The sequence below is a fragment of the Bufo bufo genome, chromosome 2 (assembly GCF_905171765.1).
Source record: "Bufo bufo chromosome 2, aBufBuf1.1, whole genome shotgun sequence".
NCBI lineage: Eukaryota > Metazoa > Chordata > Amphibia > Anura > Bufonidae > Bufo > Bufo bufo.
This window is the reverse complement of record NC_053390.1, coordinates 529,102,634-529,123,986: the sequence shown is the minus strand read 5'-3', so window position 1 is coordinate 529,123,986 and position 21,353 is coordinate 529,102,634. Positions and strand designations below refer to the sequence as shown.

The window sequence follows — 21,353 nt, the reverse complement described above, 5'->3', positions numbered from 1 at the left end:
TAGAGTTCTCAAATTGGTGTGAAATTATAAAATACCTTATGTATTCCCTGCTGCCCCCTGGGTCTTCCCTTGGCCTCTGTACGTCCTGGTTCCTTTTGACGCATACACTACTGCTAATCCCTTGCCGCACAAGTGATCCACTGTAGCCAGTGATTGGATGCAGCTGTCACATGCCCATATTGAGAGGGACTAGGTGGTAAAGAGGCCAGCAAGGGACACGGAGAGCACTGGGCAGATCAATAAGCTGAGTATTATTTCTTTTATAACTTTACACCATTATCTAGCTAATAATGGGATTGTCTTACCTTGATATTTTTATTTTTTATATATGGGAGTCGAGCTTCCGTGACTCCCAGCAAACAGCCGAGTGTGCATTTGTTAGGAATGCGGAAAGGGGAGCAAGTCGGTGCGAGATATCTCTTGAGAAGGCGTATCTCCCCTGAGAGGAAAAGGTTAAGGTTTGGGTATGTTGAAATCCAACAGCCTGATCCTTCTGTTCCATGACAGCTAACTCCATACACGTTAGATGGTCAGCTGGTCCTGCTGGCAAGTGCGGCTGTCATTGATATAAATTGTATGGACAGCTTGAGAGCCACTGCTAAAAGAGCATTTCTCAGCATGATCAACCTTATTAAACAAAGAACATTGCCTGTTAGGGTTGATCAAGCTGAGGAAAACGCCATATTTCTTTTCTCTCTAGGCTAAATAGTCACAGAGGTATATTCATTTTTGTGTTTATGCAAATTAACCAGTTCGAGCACAAAGGGGCTAGCTGTAGTGCTAGGAGCACCACTTGCTTCATGCCCTTGTGTGGTCTCTCACCCCTCCCCTTTGATTCACAGGGTTAGACTTTTCGTTTAGCTCTGTGTTCTAACACCCGTGTTATGGCTGATGAAGTCGGCACTTGCGTTGATGACATAAAAGTATGACTATCATAATGTAGTAATCATTGGTAGTCCAGTGGGGATACCGAGTCATTGGTGTCATTGTGTTGGCAAGATCATGCATTCCACTAAGAATGCATGATTTTGCAAATGTGCTGTGGGATAAGTATGCGGGTCCCAGGACTCGTGGTAGTGGTGACTCGGTATCCCGCTGGACCACGAATAACTATTATATTGCAATAGTCATACAACTATGTGAGCAACAGTGCAGGTGTAAGAACAGAGTTAGATGACATGTTTAGCCCTGTCAATCAAAGGAGAGGGGGGAGTGACCAGAGTACAGGGGCGTTGCGCCAGGGGTGCTCCTAGCGATACAGCCAGCCCCTTGGTGCTCCAACTAGTTAAATTGCATAAAGATTAATGTATCTCCTCAACTGTTCAGCCTAGAGAAAAAATAAATATAGCATTTAATTCAGCATGATCAACCCTACCAGGCAATAGGTCTGGTTTAATAAGATTGTTCATGCTGACATATAAGTTAATATCAGAATATATTACCGTAAGTGAAAGAAGTCTTGATTGGAGTATTAAAGTACAAAAGAAGCTGTTGGATGCTCATCAAATGGTTAAAAAAACAAAACGAAACAGAACTTATATTCTAATTTCTGATTCCCCGCTGTTACCCATTCCAATGGTACCAGTCTTCCCACTGTGCTCCTCTTCCTGTTTCTGTGGCAGCACAGCGGGAAATGACTGGGATTGTCACTCAGCCAGTAGTTGGATGAGCAGCATTCCCTGCCATTTCCTGCTTTGTCGAAACATCAGCCACGTGAGTCCTGCCAGAATAGCAGCAGCGAGGGATCGTCAATTTTTGTATTTGATGACCACCTGACACTGTTTCTTTTTGTGCTAGAATGCTACTTTAACTTGACATATACTTGTTGCTACAGGACAGGGACATAGATAATATCACAAGCGTCACCACACATTCCAGCTGTGTAAATGTGGAAGTCATGGATGCTAGCTTTCTCTAATGCAATGTGAATGTGCTGTACGTGTCACTCTTTCACTCAGTGCATATCTGTACATTTTATCTTTTCTAAACTTGTTTTTAATTCCTGCCACCTTTTCTTCATGCTTCCCACTCGTCAGGATTTGGAGGGCTTGAGCCAGCGACCTCCAACACCACTGGGTTTAACTTTGGTGGGTTCGGACTAGCTGCTAACCCTTCATTAAACTTTAACATTGGGAATTTCAGTGTTTCCTCTGCTGCAGCTCCTCCCTTCAATTTTGGTAACGCCCTGGCAAATGCAGGTAGAGAAAAACGAATGTATGTGATGTTTGTCATAATCTATTTAATGCAGTGATCCAAGAACTAGCAGGAGCTAATAGATAAAGGCCGTTATGGCTTTACATATAAGTTCAGATCTGGCACCCTGCCCATCGCCGATCAGTGGTTGGGGTGTAGCTCCAACTACACAACTCCATCAATCTATTACTGGAGGGAGCAAATTACTACAACTCTGCCTCCATTGACTTCACTGCAGTGGAGCTACACAGGACAGCTTATCGGCTGTTGTGTGGGGTGTTGGACCTTTACCAGTCAGCTAGTGATGGCATATCCTGAGGATAGGCCATCACTTATAAACATCCTCTGGATAGGTCATCAGTATCTGATTGGTGGGGGTCCGACACCCGGGACTCCCGCCGATCAGATACTGATGAACTATCCAGAGGATAGGTTATCAGTAAAAACAAAAATCTGGAAAACTCTAAGGGACACAGTTACTTGCTAAAAACAGAGCTAGCTTATATAGGTATTCCCTTCTCAGACATTGGTCCCGGACCTGTCTCCAGAAGAGAACCCTCAAAGTGAATAGAAGGCAGCTGTGCATGCGCGGCAACCCTCGCTTCACTGCTATGGGAGTACTGAAAATAGCCAAGCCCTGTTTTCTGAACTTCTATAGCAGTGAATGGAAAGCTTGCTATGCCTGTGCAGTGTACTCCTTTTCACTTTGCAGGGCCTGTTTTGGAGATAGGAGCAGGTCCCAGAGGTGGGACCCATATATATGCCATCAACGTCTGAGATATATGAAAAGGAAAACAATTAAAAGGGACTTTTGAAGTGTTTCCCCTGTACTGGTATGGTGACAGAAGGGAGACCAGATATCATTTGTGATAGTCTGCACACAGTCTGTGAGTATAATCTGCCCTAGTTAACGACTCTTGCTTATGAGTCCAACATGCTTAAAGGCTTTGTGCACCTTTGGGGGCAATTGTTTTAGTATTATTATTATTATTATTATTATTACATTGTACTTATTTTGAGCTAAAAATAATTTTTTCAATTGATCTTTATTAAAAATATGGAATCCTTTTTTCTGTACATGGCTAAGATGCTCTAGTAGCAGCCTCTGGATCTTCTCTCTTTTCAGTCTGTTGGGGAACTGAGGGCTCCTTATCTCTGCTCTCTGACATTATAAACTCTCATCAAAGATCAATCCTTATCTTACTAATAAGCATGTGACTTAAATAAGTGTTTATGACCTCTTAGTAGTTTAGAGATGAGGGTTATTAGATGACCGGCACAAAGTGAAAGTACCAGTCGCACAGCTAGAAAAACAGTTAACCATTTGTGACAGAACAGCTCAATATTTTTAATAAAGACCCATTGAAAAACAGATTTTTGTGCCAATCATAAACAGAAATTGCCTCCAAAGGTGTACATAGCCTTTAAAGAGTAACTGTCATCTCTCGTGACATGTCTGTTTTAGTAACTACTTATATTCCCCATGTAATAACAAATCTGGAGCGTCTATCCTTGTGACTCTCTATAATGGGCCATTCCTTTATTAATCCTTCTAAAAAGTTTGAAACTAAGGTCTAGATGGGGCTTACCAGTTTGTGGTGTGTTTCTTACAGTCTGATACTTTCCAGTCGGTGCTGCCAGTGTCAGGCGGTGCAGAGACCCCCCTTTTCCCTGACCGTTAACGTCCTTCTAGACTTTCACTGCAAATTGCTACCAATTTTTTTGTAATTTATGGCAGGAATGGCCCATCATAGAGTGATAAGAATAGATGCTTGAGGATTGTTATTACATGGGAAATGTATTTAGTTAGTATAACAGACATATCAGGATTGGTGACAGGTCCTCTTTAAAGAGGCACGTGCTCACCTGCCTTCTCCTGACCCCATAACTTTGACTGCTATATAACCCTCTATATAGCCGTGCACTCAGTGAGACAGACATTGGTATCCACATAAATATGTCAGACAGGGGGCACTCCCCCTTTCTATCAGCAGCTTCTGTTGCTTCCAGAGTACCCCCTCATGCCTATCCCACAGATAAGCATTCTGGCTTTCACGCTTGTTAGACTCCTTCATAGATTTGGTCATGTTGAGTATCTTCACGTCAGCCAGCATCTTTAGATTTACTTATTTTAAGATAAATTTTTCTTCATATTAAAATAAGTGAAACACATTATAGTTCCCGGATTGCTTAGGTGTTGCCACTATTCTTGGACCACTGCATTCTATCACACACATTCCACCTGTTACCATCTCAGTTTTTTGGAACTACGTCTTCCTTGTAACCCAACTGTGAATTCAAAGTACAGTAGAAAGATGTTGTGATGGTAGGCCTTCACCTTATTACATAAATGGTGCCTTCATTTGTCAGCCGTATGTCTGTTTCTGTTCTTCACTCGTGTCTTTCTTTCAGTGAGAAATGCACAGAATTTATTTAATTGTTCACCATTGTGTTACACTTTATGTTCAGGGTCAAATCTGTTTAGTAACCAATGTGTTATCCAAATAATGTACTTAACTTGCACTATTTTAAAGCGGAGCTTAACATGCTACCGGTCCGTAATCCTCCAGCCTCTCTTCTGTGACTGACAGGCTGCTGTATTTATGTTCATGTACAGCAGCTTGGGGAAATGGGCATGGTTTTTCTTTCAGTTCTCCTAGTAGCCAGTAAGCACAGCATGTTTTGGACTTTTTTTGGCTGCTAGGAGTACAAACCTGTAGCTGTAATAAGCTAACAAGTTCATTCTTTAATAACGGCATAAACCTGTAGTTCTTCCAAAGCAATGTCTAAAGGCGACCGTTCAATAAATGGTTAATAACTCGAAAACGAAAGGAGGTAGAACGGAGATTTAAACGGCACAAACGTAGCACTAACCATCCAGCAAGTTTCATGTCTTTTTGCTGTTGTAGGGCGGCTGGTGATGTCATCATCTTGAAACAAACCATTGCTATTATCTTTAAAATAAAAGCAGCACAAATGTTAATTTTTGCGGCACAAAACAGCACAAACGTAGCACTAAAGAAACACACTGGAGTTTTTGTTTGTGCCGATTGAAGGGGGGCCAGCTTCGCCCAGCAGTGGATGACAAGCTGCTGGGAGGAGAGACATGGATCCTCTCTCCCTATGTAACTGTACATGACCCCATGGGGAGGGTAACATCGACTTCTGTGTAAGTTTTCAACCCCTGTCTCCCCCATCAATTACAGAATGTACTCGCTCTCTTGTCACATATGGGGGCAGTTTTTTTTTTTTCTTTTCAGGAAAGTATTGAAAAGATTGCCGCTTGCTTTTTTGAGACTGAAATAGAAGGGAAATTTTGCAAACAAGATTAAGCTGGGGTTCTGCGTAGGGCTACATGGCACAGGGGGCAGCACTGAAATAGGTGTAGGGGATGTTTTTTTCCTGACTTTGGGGTTGCTTGCTTCTCCACAAGAGCTCATTCATTACACCTGTTCACACATGACACCTTTGCATCATTTCTGGCTGCATTTTATTTTAAATATTAGTAGAGAACTTAGAAAAAAGAATGCTACAAAACTCAAAGGATTAACAGATCATGTGTTAAGCGGTGCCCCTGAAAACACACGCCCTTTTCACCCACTTATAAACTGGGTTGAATTTTTTGTTGGGGATGGTGGCAACTGTTAATGCTCTGCATCTGTAACAACCCTTTCTATAAATCAATTATTTATAGGTCACAGAAAACTCAGTAAAAAGACAACATAAATGCCAGCGATTTTTTTTTTTTTTTTTTTTTATTTTTTTATTTTTTTTCTCGCTAAAAGCAGAATAAAAAGCAATCAAAAATGGCACCAATGAAAACTGCAAATCATCCTGCAAAAACCAAGCTCTCTGTCATGCCATCAGAAAAATTAAAATGCCTTTTTGTCTTAAAATGCAGAGAAACAAAAACCAAAATATTTTGTAAAGAAAGCATTTTTAATGTGCAAATTGCAGTCCCCAATGCACGCAACGGCCTTGTGCATGATACCTTAGGGCACATACATGCGCACATCCGGTCTCTTAAAGGGCCCACATACACACTTCCAAATTCTTCCCCAGACAACAGCTGGGAGCCCCAGGCTATTTAATGCACCCTCCCCAGTCAGGGGGTGCCTGAGCTTTAGGTTCCCTGGTGACCAGCCAAGATTTATTTAATTGCATAAGAGCCCCTGACCCCAGTGCGTAAGGAGTCAACTATACTGGGACTATCTCAAGAGGTAGTGGTCTGGTTGCTCCCCTGCAGCAAACTCTCTAGATCAGGGCTCGACAAATCCCAGGTCGCCATGGCGACCAGGAATTTGGTCCTGGCGCTTGGGTATTTGTCAGCCCGTTTTCAAAGATGCGCTCTCGGCGCGCATCATGGTTTCCTGAGCCGGCACAGTGGAGAAGGAGAGGAGTCCCTTCCTCCCTCCCCACTGTGCGCAGCTGCCGCTGACCACCAATGAGAACAGAGGAGGAGGAGGGGAGGGACTGTGCCCACTGCGCCACCAATGAATGCCTGAATACCAATGTGCCGGCCATATCCCGGCCCCTATGACTGCACGCTGTGATCCGCGCGATTAACCCTGCGGATCACAGCGTCCTGTCAGAGGTCGGGTGCCGGGAATGTTTGTCTGCATTGGTGGCAGTGGGCAGTTCCGATCGGAGTCCCAGCAGTGTAATGCTGGGTCTCCGATCGGTTACCATGGCAGCCAGGAGTCACGCTACTGAAGTCCTGGCTGCAATGGTATGTTAGTGAGCAGCATTATACTCACGTGCGCCGTGGCCGCCGGGCGCTCCTTCTTCTGTCTGTGCGGCTCATTGCTAATGCTTATAGCATTAGCAATGCGCCGCACAGACCTATGAGAAGAAGGAGCTCCCGGCGATCACGGCGCATGTGAGTATAATGCTGCTCACTAACATACCATCGCAGCCAGGACTTCAGTAGTGTCCTGGCTGCCATGGTAACCGATCGGAGCCCCAGCATTACACTGCTGGGACTCCGATCGGAACTGCCCACTGCCACCAATGGCGGGAGGGGGGCTGATCAGAGGCGGGAGGGGGGCTGATCAGAGGCGGGAGGGGGGCTGATCAGAGGCGGGAGGGGGGCTGATCAGAGGCGGGAGGGGGGCTGATCAGAGGCGGGAGGGGGGCTGATCAGAGGCGGGAGGGGGGCTGATCAGAGGCGGGAGGGGGGCTGATCAGAGGCGGGAGGGGGGCTGATCAGAGGCGGGAGGGCACGGTCAGCTCCCTGCTGTTGTGTGCACAAAGCACAGGGCAGCAGGGAGAGTGTCAAGTCTAAAATAGAGCTCTATTAGGGTGAATATGACAAGGGTTCTAGCCCATAAGGAGGCTAATAGTTAAAATGTAAAAAAATAAAAAGTTTAAACCCCCCCCCCCCCCCCCCCCCCCCCCCAAATATAGAAAACAATATATTGCGATATATATCGCATATCGCACATGCTTAAAATTATATCGCAATATAGATTTTATGACGCGGCTCCGCCTGACTCCCAGATTCCAAGGAGATTTGTCAAGCCCTGCTCTAGATCCCTGTACAAGGATGAAAGGGTGAATACCAGGGGAGAGCCAAAATAACTAGTTTAGGATTAAGCCAGTCAAACCAGACAGCATACTGGTTTTGGGTTAATGTCTGCAATCAACGATAACGCTGATCCCTGGATTTAACCCTTCAGGTGCTATGGTCAAATGTGAAGGAACACATTTTGTAGTAATAGGCCAGAGCCTGTACAAAGCTTCTAGCTCTATTACTGGTATATTCCAATGCAGGACTGCATGTGACAGCTATTGGAATATACAGATTTTTGTATTCAGTAATGTACAAAATTCCATTACATGGCAAACTATTAATTGTATGTGGGGGCCTAAAAAAAAGAAAAGAAAATAAGGTTTTAAAAAATATATCCTTCTCCCAAAATTTTTATAAACAAATTGCTATTTTTTCGTCGCTTCATCTTCCCCAAAATATTGAATAAAATGGGATCAAAAAGTCATACACACTCCGAAATGGTAGCAGTAAAAACTACAGATACTTCCGCAAAAAATGAGCCCTCACACGGCTCCATAGACGAAACTATATATAAAAAAATAATAATAATAATATTATGGAGGTCAGAAAATAGTAATGAAAAGAAAAAAAAAATATTTTTCCAAAGGCTTTTTTTTTTTTTTTTTTTTCCCTGTATTAAACCAAAAGAAAAATTATACAAATGTATCTTTGTGACCTTACTGACCTGGAGAATGAAAACAGGACAGTTTTACTGCATACAGAATGCCGTAAAAGCAAGACCCATAAAATTGTCGAAATTGAATGTGAACAGAAAAATAAAAGTTATAGCTCCGGAAAGGCAGGTAGTTAAAAACAAATATGTAAAATCACCATGTCATGAAAGGGTTAATTTGGCTGTTGGGAGTTAACATAGACAATAACAAATGTAATGAAAAAAGTATTTTTAGGGTAAAACTATAGTACCAAAAAAAAATAGCTAAAATGTAAAAAAGCAGATTTTTATCATTTTCTTGCTACTATATAATAATCTAAAAACAGCACACATTGTGTGAAAGAAACCTGCATTATTCATAAAATAAGCTGTCAGCAGTGTGTTTCTGACTATTTTCTTACTGAAGGCAGAAAGCTCTGAAAACGTTCCTATGACTGACAGCGCTTATGCAGAGAGTTCGGCTGGCTTTGCCGAACTGCCGGCTATCAGTCACAGCGAAGGGGCAGAGAAGGGGTTGCGGTTACCTTGACTTGAAGCAAGGAGGCCGCTGTCCCCTTGACTTCAAGAATGACTAGAAAATCGCGCCGGCAGGGGATAAAGGAACGTTTTTAGAGCTTTTCCGCATATGCCTTCAGTAAGAAAATCGCCAGAAACACACTGCTGGCTACTCGGGTACTGCTGGCGGCTTGGGATGGTGTTTGGAGGTGACAGGTTCCCTTTAAAGATGTTCAACTAATGCATGTGAAAAACAGCTAAAATGTGGCTGGCACTGAAGACCAAAAGTGCCTTGGTCCTGAATCGGATAAACTCCATCCATATTCTGCCTATGCTACCTAATTTGTATCGCTTGTTAGCATACATTCACACGACCGTATTATTTTTTCCCCGTCTGTTCCGCATTTTGCGGAATAGAAGTGGACCCATTCATTCCTATGGGTGAATAAAATGTGCGGACAACATTAAGTATGTTTTCCGCATCCGTGTGTCCGCATTTCTATTCCGCAAAAATATGAAGCATGTCCTACTATTGTCCGTACAGATCTGTCCGCAGCACCATTCAAGTCAATGGATCCGCAAATTGCGGATGAAATATGAAATGGTTTCCGTATGTAATCCGTTTTTTGCGGATCCGTTTCCGTATTTTTGAAGTCCATAATTCTTTTTTTTTTTTTTTTTTTTTGCGGACCGTAAAAAACGGAAGTCATACGGAAGTAATTTGTGCGGTTCCGTTATTTGTGGACCGCAAATCGGAAAGGTTTACACACGGTCGTGTGAATGTACCCTTAGAGGGGTGAGTAGTGACAGTACTGTCGGTGAAGTTTGACTATCCTGCCAGATTTAGGCTACTTTCACATCTGCGTTTTGGTTTCAGGTTTTGAAATCCAGCAGAGGATCTTAAAACCTGATCAAAGCAGTTCTGTTTTGATTACACATCAGGATGCATCTGTTCCGTTATGATGCGGTCGTGAGAAATTAAAACGGAACAAACCAGATCCATCACTAAATACATTGAAAGTAAATGAGTGACCTGTTTTTTTCAGGATCCTAAAAAACGTGGTCAGTCACCATTGCAGCGGTTTTGTCCGGTCACCAAACGGAACGCAAGGCATGCTGATGCATCCTGAGCTGATCTTTCCTTTCAGAATGCATGGGGACAAAATGAAACCGTCTTGGCCCGGTTTTGAGATCCTCTGCCGGATCTCATAACCGAAATGCCAAAACTTAGTGTTCTCTTAAAGGCAAAGGGGCAGAATACTTGGGAGAGTACAGTGCAGTGGCCAGGTTTGGGGTGGCAAAATGCCGGATCCACCCTTCCGGTGAAAAAAATAAATGCCGGATGACACCGGAAAGACGGATCCGGAATTTCAATGCATTTTTAAGACTGATCAGGATCCTTGCCGGATCACTCTGCCGCAAGTGTGAAAGTAGACTAGAACCTTCTAGTGGGAGGATTGGAGTGGAGAAGCTCAGCACAAACAGATGCATTGTAACACTTTCCGTCTCTCATAGATTTGCATTACAGCTTCAATGATACTCAATGACACAGCAGTTATTTCCAGACCAAACAAAATGGCTAAACCAGACAGTCACAAGGTCAGACTGTTTTGGTTTTGGTGGTAAAGAACATCTGGCTTTTTCCCCTCCAAAACATGGTCTTCTTTAACATCTTCAACCCCGGGCTTGTTTTCCCCTTCCTGCCCAGGCCATTTTTTGCAAATCTGACATGTCACTCACTTTATGTGGTGATGACTTTAAAACGCTTTTACTTATACAGGCCATTCTGAGATTGTTTTCTCGTCACATATTGTACTTCATGACAGTGATGAAAATAAGTGAAAAAAAAAAAACATTTTTATTCATAAAAAAAATACCAAATTTACCCAAAATTTTTAAAAATTAGCAAATTTTCAGATAGTAATACCTTCAAAAATAGTAATTACTTTACATTCCCCATATGTCTACTTCATGTTTGGATCATTTTGAAAATGACATTTTATTTTTTGGGAACGTTAGAAGGCTAAGGGCCCTTGCAGACGAGCGTGTCCGGATTAGGTCCGGATGCGTCCCGGTGCATTGCGGCAAACCCACGCGAGTAGGAACGCAATTGCAGTCAGTTTTGACTGCGATTGCGTTCCGATGTTCAGTTTTTATCGCTCGGGTGCAATGTGTTTTGCACACGCGTGATAAAAAACTGACTGAAGTTCAGATTTGGCTTAGTTGTAGTGTAGATTGTATTATTTCCCCTTATAACATGGTTATAAGGGAAAATAATAGCATTCTGAATACAGAATGCATAGTACAATAGGGCTGGAGGGGTTAATTTTTTTTTTTTTTTTTAACTCGCCTTAATCCACTTGTTCGCGCAGCCGGCATCTCTTCTGTCTTATTGTGTGAGGAATAGGACCTTTGATGACGTCCCTACGCTCATCGCATGGTCCGTCACATGATCCATCACTGGTGATCGGTTCCCCATCCCGATCGTCACCTAGCAACCGTGCGTGAAAATCGCACTGCATCCGCACTTGCTTGCGATTTTCACGCAACCCCATTTATTTCTATGGAGGCTGCGTTACGTGAAAAACACACAAGGAGGAGCATGCTGCGATTTTCACGCAACGCACAAGTGATGCGTGAAAATCACCGCTCATGTGCACAGCCCCATAGAAATGATTGGGTCCGGTTCACCTCACGAATTGCACCCGCGCGGAAATCTCGCCCGTGTGAACTCTGCCTTAGAAGTATGGAAGCAAATCTTGAAATTTTTGGGACAATTTCCATAACCCACTTTTTAAGGACCAGTTCAGGTCTGAAGTAACTTTGTGAGGCTTACATAATAGAAACCACCCAAAAATGACCCCATTTTAGAAATTACACCCCTCAAGGTATACAAAACTGATTTTACAAACTTTGTTAACCCTTTAGGTGTTCCACAAGAATTGATGGAAAATGGAGATGAAATTTCCGAATTTCACTTTTTTTTTTTGGCAGATTTTACATTTTAATCCATTTTTTCCAGTAGCAAAGCAAGGTTTAACGGCCAAATAAAATGCAATATTTATTACCCTGATTCTGCAGTTTACAGAAACACCCCACATGTGATCGTAAACTGCTGTACGGGCACACGGCAGGGCGCAGAAGGAAAGGAACGCCATATGGTTTTTGGAAGACAAATTTAGCTGAACTGGTTTTTAGATGCCATCTCCCATTTGAAGCCCCCCTGATGCACCCCTACAGTAAAAACTCAAAAAAGTGACCACATTTTGGAAACTACGGGATAAGGTGCCAGTTTTATTGGTACTATTTTGAGGTGCATATGATTTTTTTTATTGCTCTAGATTACGTTTTTTGTGAGGCAAGGTAACAAAAAAAATGGATGTTTTGGCACCGTTTTTTTATTTTTTATTTTTACGACGTTTACCTTAGGGATTAGGTCATGTGACTTTTATAGAGCAGATCGTTACGCAAGTGGCAATACCTAATATGTCTACTGTTTCTTATTTATTTAAGTTTTGCACAATAATAGCATTTTTGAAACCGAAATAATGATATTTTAGTGTCTCATAGTCTGAGAGCCATAGCTTTTTTTATTTTTTGACCCATTCTCTCAGGTAGGGTCTCATTTTTTGCGAGATGAGGTGACTGGTACTATTTTGGGGGGCATACGCCTTTTTGATCGCTTGGTGTTGCACTTTTTGTGATGTAAGGTGACAAATGTTTTTTTTTACACTGTTTTTATATATATATATTTTTTTATGGTGTTTATCGAACAGGGTGGATCATGTTATATATTTATAGAGCTGGTCATTACGGACGCGGCGATACCTAATATGTGGGTTTTGTTTTTTCTTATAAAATAAGGGGAAAGGGGCGTTTTTTTTCTTTACTTTATAAATTTTATTACTTTATTAATTTTATTAAAAACACATTTTTTTTAAACTTTTTTTTACTTTACTTTATTTATGACATTCACTTTTGGGGGTCTGATCCCCTCTGCAATACATTGCAATACATCTGTATTGTAATGCATTGCCTGTTAGTGTATGACACTAACAGGTTGCCTAGGAGACCCAGCCTGAGGCTGGATCTCCTCGTCTTCCGTAGAAGGCAGTTCCCAATGCCGTGCAAGGCATTGGGCAGTTTCTGCACGGCATCGGGCTGTCTTGTGTCGCATTGAGTCCCCGCCACAGCAGCGCGGGGACTCGATGCGATCGTTCACCTGACACAAACCTCTATGTTGCGGTCCGCGCGAACCGCGGCATAGAAGGGGTTAATCCGCCGGCATCGGCTTTTACAGCGATACCGGCGGATACAGCAGGGGCCAGGCCCCTGCAGTTATCGCGCACCGCTCCAGTGCCCGCGCGATCACTATGACATACTATTATGTCAAATTGCGGGAACTCAGTGGTTCCCTTGACGAAACAGTACATCAAAGATCAGGAAGGGGTTAAACCCTATGGGAGCTGTGGAAAATGACCAGTTTCTTATTCAAAATCCTAGCAGTCTGTGTTCATTAACCCTTTCCACACAGCCTCGCAAATAGTGATAATGAACAGGATATATATCACAACATACATATAAAATGCAGTAACACAGTAATAAATAGTATAAGTTAACTCTTTCAAGTGAAATGAAGTAAAAAGTTTATAACTTTGCATAGGGGAAATGGGCAAATGTAAAAATCTACAAGTATCCCCTGCCCCAGGGCACTACAACAGGTGTCTTTGTTCCAGTTAGTGGGAGTCCCCACTCTTGGGGTCCATTCACACGTCCGCATTAATTTCTATGGGGCCGCACGATGTGCTGCCCGTATCCGTAATTGCGGATTCGCACTTCCGGGTCCGCAATTCCGTTCCAGAAAAAAATAGAACATGTCCTATTCTTGTCCGCAATTGCGGACAAGATTAGGCATTTTCTATTAAGTGCCGGCGATGTGCGGTCCGACCAGGGTATTCCATCAATGGATTTTTTGTTCCCTGATGGCACGGGCATATTCTAAGATGACGATGCCAGCATTCATCGGGCTCAAATTGTGAACGAGTGGTTCAGGGAGCATGAGACATTATTTTCACACATGGATTGGCCACCACAGAGTCTAAACCTTAACCCCATTGAGAATCTTTGGGATGTGCTGGAGAAGGCTTTGCACAGCAGTCAGACTCTACCATCATCAATGCAAGATCTTGGTGAAAAATTAATGCAACACTGGACGGAAATAAATATTGTGACATTGCAGAAGCTTATCAAAACAATGCCACAGCGAATGCGTGCCGTAATCAAAGCTAAAAGTGGTCCAACAAAGTATTAGAGTGTGTGTGACCTTTTTTTTGGTGGCAACTTTTTTTTTTTTGGACAGGCAGTGTATAAAGATGGGGACAGATGCTTGTTCAAAAGGCATGTTTGAGATTGTTAGCGAGTGGACGACTCCATATTATAGGAATGGATCTATTAACAAGGTGCGATAATTTTTTAGCATGCTGATGGATGAGAAATGAGCAATTTGTTGCTCGTCTTTGAATCATTCATACTTATTACATCACGTGATTCTCGTTCATGTTCATGTTTGCTTGCATGTACGAGAATCTATACCATATTTGCTCCTTTAGAACCCACCGATTCCACCGGTAATACCAGAGGTGGACTGTAAATGCATTACAAAAAGAAATTAGTTTATTTCTAATAAAATAATGAAACTCCAGAGCTTTTACCAACTTAACCTTGTGAAGAGCTTCTTTCTTTTTGTCAATCAAATTTTCCTATAGTATATTTTATTTTTTATTTTTTTTACATCATGACAGTTGGTAAAATCTATCATCCCGCAGCCATTCACCTCATCTGTGTGTGTTCTTTCACTTGTTATGCCAGGTATTCATTGACCCTGTGGAATAGTTCAACTGTCAGAAGCAATTTTTCTCATTCCGTTTTCCCAAAAATCATTTCAGTATCTTCATCCTTCACATTGTTGGTATAACTTATTTTTCTTCCTTTTTTGTTTAGGTGGATTTGGTGGTTTTGGAGCCACAACAACCACAGCACCTTCAAACACTGGTTTTAGTTTCTCTGCACCAACCAACACTGGCACGACTGGTAAGGAGAATGCACATTATTTTATTTTATCCTCCCATCCTTTTGTGTACAAGATGGAGGATAAGCAGCCCTGGAAAACAATCTGAATATACTGTATCTGTTGTGAGCCTTCAGAAGAACCTGACCCATAGTCCCGTAGGAATTGTGTTGGAGACAGGTGCAGCTCTTATAAATGATCCTTTATTCACCCTTTCTACATCTCGACTTGAGAGAGAGGGTGGATAAAGGATCGTTTAAGTGCTGACAACAGACTATTGTATCTCAGGCTGGGGCCAGTACAGATCTGCTGCAATTTACAGTAATGCTAAAGTAAATGGGGACATCCACACGTGCTGTGACATTTCCAGTCAAGAAAATACAGCATGCTGCAGGTTTCCATTCTGTTAGAGATTCACTACAGGTTTCAACCTGTGGAAAGCCAGATCCACATGTAGCATCCCCCATTTTTGATTCACTTGAATATGCATGGTGGAATTTATCCACTGCACCCAGATCCAGCCTTGATTATACGACTGAAAAAGGTTTTCAGCAATATATATGGACTTAAAGGGAATCTGTCACCTATTTTGAGCCTATAACACTGTTAACATAGCAATGTGCAATAAAGTACCTTCATTCCTGCATGTGTCCTCTTTCTTTTATTCAACTTTTCATTCAGATGAAAAAGCGTTTTTTTTTTTTTCTGATATGCAAATTAAGTCTCAAGGTGCCCAGAGGGGCGTTATTACTCTGCTCTAGTGCCCAGTAACGCCCACCTGCAGTGCCCAGCCCGCCTTTCTTCCAAGCCCAGCACGCCTCCTAAGAAATAAATGTACTCCTACATCCTTGCCGAACGGCGCCGCCTCCTCCTCCACTATGTCATTTAGGGCAACAGCCTCAATAGTGTCACTGGGCAAGCGCCGAGCCCAGTGACGTAATCAGAGCGTTGTTGCCCTCTGGAGCAGGAGTATCGTACAGGCGCAGGCACTCAGCGATACTGCGCCCGCGCGGTATTTCAGAGGCCAAGAGAGGAGGAAGCAAGGGCGGTGCAGTGAATAAATTAAATGACAGTGGAGGAGGAGGCGGCGCCGTTCGGCAAGGATGTAGGAGTACATTTATTTCTTAGGAGGCGTGCTGGGCTTGGAAGAAAGGCGGGCTGGGCACTGCAGGGGGGCGTTACTGGGCACTAGAGTAATAACGCCCCTCTGGGCACCTTGAGACTTAATTTGCATATCAGAAAAATCGCTTTTTCATCTGAATGAAAAGTTGAATAAAAGAAAGAGGACACCTGCAGGAATGAAGGTACTTTATTGCACATTGCTATGTTAACAGTGTTATAGGCTCAAAATAGGTGACCGATTCCCTTTAAAGGGGTATTCCCATCACATACAATGGGGGCATATCGCTAGGATTTGTATTGAAGTGACCTTTTAAAAGTCAATGAAGACTGATGGGCATATCATTGAGTTATATCATCCTCGTCTTTTATTAGTGAGGGTTTTGACCGCCTTCATAACTGATTGTAAGAATGATGACGGCAGTACTAGATTAATACTGTGTCTACTTCTTTTCTGAGGGCTCTGGATACTTTTACTTATTGCCTAACCAGGAAAAGGTCCTATTGCAAGCTTTCAGAGTACAGGGCTCTTTCAGGCGAGATTGCAAATTATTATTATTTATTATTAAGGAGTTATTCCATGACTAATGTAAAAAAATTTAAATCAGACATCATATAGTACATGACCTCTTTCTAAGAAAGCTAGAACCAGCCCTGTACCTCACATGGATCCAGAGATCTCCCCATTCAATGCTCTGCTAGATTGATATCAAGCTGACAGCTCAAAGGGAGTGTCTTTTCTGCTGCAGCTAAGGGGGCGTGTCCATGCTCTCCCTATCACAGCTCAAGAGGAGTGTCTTTTCTGCTGCAGATAAGGGGGCGTGTCCATGCTCTCCCTATCACAGCTCAAAGGGAGTGTCTTTTCTGCTGCAGCTAAGGGGGCGTGTCCATGCTCTCCCTATCCCAGCTCAGGAGCCAGTTGGAAGATGGAACTGAGCATGTGTGGCCATCTCAGCGAGCAGGTCAAAGAAATAATAAGAAAAAAAAAAACAGGTGGCGCTACACAGATACATTTTATTGAATAACAACTTACTGGTTATACTTATAATTTTTAATTGTATGCAAAAGTTTCAGATCCAGGTGCTGGTTTCAAATATGTAGAAAATTGTTCGTGGGACAACCCCTTTCAAGTGCTACTCATTCCATGGTGCTGTACATATGAAAAGGATGAATGACTGAGAAACCAGCACAACATTTAGGCAGGGTTCACGTCTACATTGTGAATTCCAGCGGAGGAACAGCCTGTTCCAAGATGGCCGGATACCACTGTGCACTGACAGATCCTCATTCATTGCAATGGGATGTGGCAGTAATCCGCCTGCTTTCCGGCATATATGCTGAAAAAATGTTGCGTTTACTGAATCATTGTTTGCTGGCAGCAGATCCTGATTATACATCCCGTTCTGCCGCTAGTAAGTGATGATTTTTAACCCCTAAATGACCAGTGACGTACTGTTAGTTACCGCATCTTGACGTACACAGTACATCTTGAGATCAAAGTGTAACCGCAAGTACACACACACACACACACACACACACACACACACACACACACACACACACACACACACGTTTGAATGGACCCTTAGGGTAGTGTAGAAAGTAGGAATAGTTATGTACAAATAAATGTACAAATAAGTATACAGGTGTTTATATTGCTATACAGAGAGCAAATATACAGATGTACTATGGACAAATATACAGATGTACTGATGTATGCAGATGTGCTGATGTGTGTGTATATATATATATATACAGATGTACTATGGACAAATATACAGATGTACTGATGTATGCAGATGTGCTGATGTGTGTGTGTATATATATATATATATATATATATATATATATATATATATATATACAGATGTACTATGAACAAGTATACAATGTACTACGTATATACAAATTTACATATGTATAGTAAACAGATCTGCAGAATGCTATGAATATAGCTCCAGAAGTGGAAGAGTAGCACTATGAACAGACTATAATGGTGAACAGTGTAAGTGTACGTACTATAACAGAGACTTATGCTATGACAGTGTCCCAACTATAGCAGTAACCAATGTGAACATACTGTGAATGTTGAGAATAAATGACAGTCATGATCATGGTCATTTGGTTACCTTTCCTCACAAAAAACATAATATAGAGCGATTAAAAAATGTAGTACCAATAAAACTGTCACCTTATCCCGTAGTTTCCAAAATGATTGTTTCTACTGTAGGGTGCATCTGGGGGGCTTCAAATGGCACATGGTGTCTAAAAACCAGTGCATCAAAATCTGCCTTCCAAAAACCATATGGCGCTCCTTTTTTTCTGCGCCCTGCCATGTGCCCATACAGCAGTTTACCACCACATGTAAACCGCCGAATCAGGGTAATACATATTGAGTTTTGTTTGGCTGTTAACCCTCGATGTGTTAAAGGAAAAAATTGATTAAAATGGGATATCTGCCAAAAGTGAAATTTTGAAATTTCATCTCCATTTTCCTTTAATTCTTGTGGAATACCTAAAGGGTTAACAAAGTTTGTAAAATCAGTTTTCAGTAACTTAAGTGGTGTAGTTCCCAAAATGGGATCATTTATGGGTCGTTTCTACTATGTAAGGTTACTTTAACACTTGCAGCAGAGTGATCCGGCAATCTGCGTGCAAACGGACAGCATTTGTAGACTGATCCGGATGCGGATCTGTCTTACAAATGCATTGCAAGAATGGATCCGTCTCTCCGTGTATCATCCGGAAAAATGGATCCATTATATATATTTTTTCACATTTTTACCGGTCTGCGCATGCACAGACTGGAAGGACGCATCCGGCATTGCAGTATTTTTAATGCTGGATCCGGCACTAATACATTTTAATGTAAATTAATGCCAGATCTTTCCGGCAACTGATCTGGAATCTTGGACGGAGATAATACTGCAGCATGCTGCGTTATTTCCTTCATCTAAAACGCCGTTCAGTGACTTAACTGAAGACATCCTGATGCATCCTGAATGGATTTCTCTCCATTCAGAATGCATGGGGATAAAACTGATCAGTTCTTTTCCGGTATTGAGCCCCTAGGACAGAAGTCAATACCGGAAAAGTAAAACGCTAGTGTGAAAGTGCCCTAAGCCCCACAAAGTGACTTCATACCTGAACTGGTCCTTTTTAAAAAATTGCTTCTAAAATTCTAAGCCTTCTAACGTCCCAAAAAAAAATAATAATAATTACATTTACAAAATGATGCCAACATAAAGTAGACATATGGGGAATGTTAAGTAATAAATATTTTATGAGGTATCACTTTGTTTTGAAAGCAGATAAATAGAAATTTTATAAATTGTGAATTTTTCTAATTTTTGGTAAATTTGGGATTTTTTCATAAATAAAAGTGAAATATATTGACTCTTTTTTGTACTTCATGGCAGTCAAGGTGTCACGAGAAAACACTCTCAGAATTGCTTGGATAAGTAAAAGTGTTCCAAAGTTATTACCACACAGTGACACATGTCAGATAAGCTAATAAAAACAGGTATTCCCGAAAATTGGAATAATGAAATTCCCTTTCGTTTATGCCTTCTCAGGTCTCTTCGGTAACACTCAAAACAAAGCTTTTGGATTCGGAAGTGCTTTTGGTGCAACAGGAACAAACACGGGTCTCAATACTGGGTTGTCAACTGGTCTAGGCTTCGGGGGTTTTGGCACTCAACCTCAACAGCAGCCGAGTGGTTAGTATACAGTCATATGTTATCACTTCACAGTTAGAGAATCTTTTCTTCTTTTTTTTTTGCTTATACAACTTATTTTATACTTAAATTTAGTTGATTTTTCTAATGCTGTTATGTCACATATTGTGTCCTCTTTGATTAGCCCTTGGAGGTCTATTCAACCAGCCCATGCAAAATCCTAACCAATCAAATCAGCTAATCAACACAGCAAGCGCATTATCTGCACCAACATTGCTTGGGGATGAGAGAGATGCCACCCTAGCCAAGTGGAACCAACTTCAGGCTTTTTGGGGAACTGGAAAAGGATACTTCAGTAATAATATTCCTCCAGTGGAGTTCACACAGGAAAATCCTTTTTGTAGGTTTAAGGTAAATCTCTAAATTCATGTACTTTATTGTTTATTTGTTTTTAGAATTTAAGTAATTTAGTGTTTTTTTTTTCATGTTTGTTAGTTCAGTTGCAACTTTAGTGTTTAGCAAAGATTTATAGCAGTTATTTCCAACCTTATTACCATGTAGAAAGCCCCTGAAAATGATCAGAGCCAAGGAACCCTTCTTTCTATTCCTTCCTCAGCTACGCTTGATGTAGTGCAGAGCTAGAGCGTTCCATAATACTTTGCCAGTGCTATATTCTGGTCAACATTTGATGACTGCCAGTAATCTTTGAGCAGTAAAAGTGACGGGTCTTCCTACAGTTCTCATTTGAGGGTCTCCTGTTCTGAATCTAGGAAACCTGGAAGCAGGTACCATCCTGTTTCTGGTATAGGTTAGTGTGTGTTGTAAATACTTTAGGTCGTCCTGAGTGCTTGAAGACCTCATTTTAACATGTTTCATCATTCATTCGTTCAATCTATCTTTTCATCTTAACTTAGCTGGGTCTTGGCTGGTATGTATTATAGCCTGGTCACTGTAAAGTTTTACAATGCATATGGTTTCTCCAGTCTACTGTCTGGTTTTGCCATGTAACTGCACCAGATGTCCTGCATATTTTTGCAGTATTTAAAGGGGTTATCCATGTAAAGATAGTGATAATCTATCCTCAGGATAGGTCATCATTATCAGATTGAGGGGGGCGGGCGGTTTCTCTGGTGGATCTCTGGTGAAAGCATCAGTCTCCTGGCATCTCTCCAAGCACAGTGCTGTATATAGTATAGGGGCAGTGCTTGGTATTTCAGCTTAGCCTTATTCACTTCTATGGGGCTGAGCTGCAACTAAATAAATATAATTACTTGGGCAGCAGTCCGTTATGGAAGAAACTGAGCACTAAGAGATTAGGAGCACGTCCAATGCTCCTGTTAACACTGTCAAAGGAAGCAAAAGTATCTCTGGCTATAAACATCTCTTCCAGTAGTAACACAGAGGTCTCAGGTACTCACCACCACCACCACCTCAGAAGAGATCAAGGGTAAGAAGGCCTCCTATTCAGTCCTTATCTCCTTCCACTGACTCCACATACACGCTCGGCACAGATGTCTTGCAATCACTGCTTGCCACACCAGCAGTAGGAAGTTAGTCCCAGCTGAGCGCAGAATAGAT

At 41.9% G+C, this 21,353-nt stretch overlaps 1 protein-coding gene across 4 annotated transcripts in view; it reads left to right on the top strand.

The window, feature by feature from the left end:
* NUP54 (nucleoporin 54) overlaps nucleotides 1–21,353 on the top strand; it is a 51,650-nt gene that overhangs the window by 6,047 nt on the left and 24,250 nt on the right. For 2 of the 4 annotated variants that reach the window (XM_040417957.1, XM_040417955.1), the window contains 3 exons: nucleotides 14,913–15,002; nucleotides 19,701–19,817; nucleotides 19,960–20,186. In XM_040417957.1, coding sequence (XP_040273891.1) covers nucleotides 14,913–15,002; nucleotides 19,701–19,817; nucleotides 19,960–20,186 — 434 coding nt within the window. Of the gene's footprint in view, nucleotides 1–14,912; nucleotides 15,003–19,673; nucleotides 19,818–19,959; nucleotides 20,187–21,353 lie in introns of all 4 variants that reach the window. The other 2 variants (XM_040417956.1, XM_040417954.1) reach the window with 1 other exon arrangement.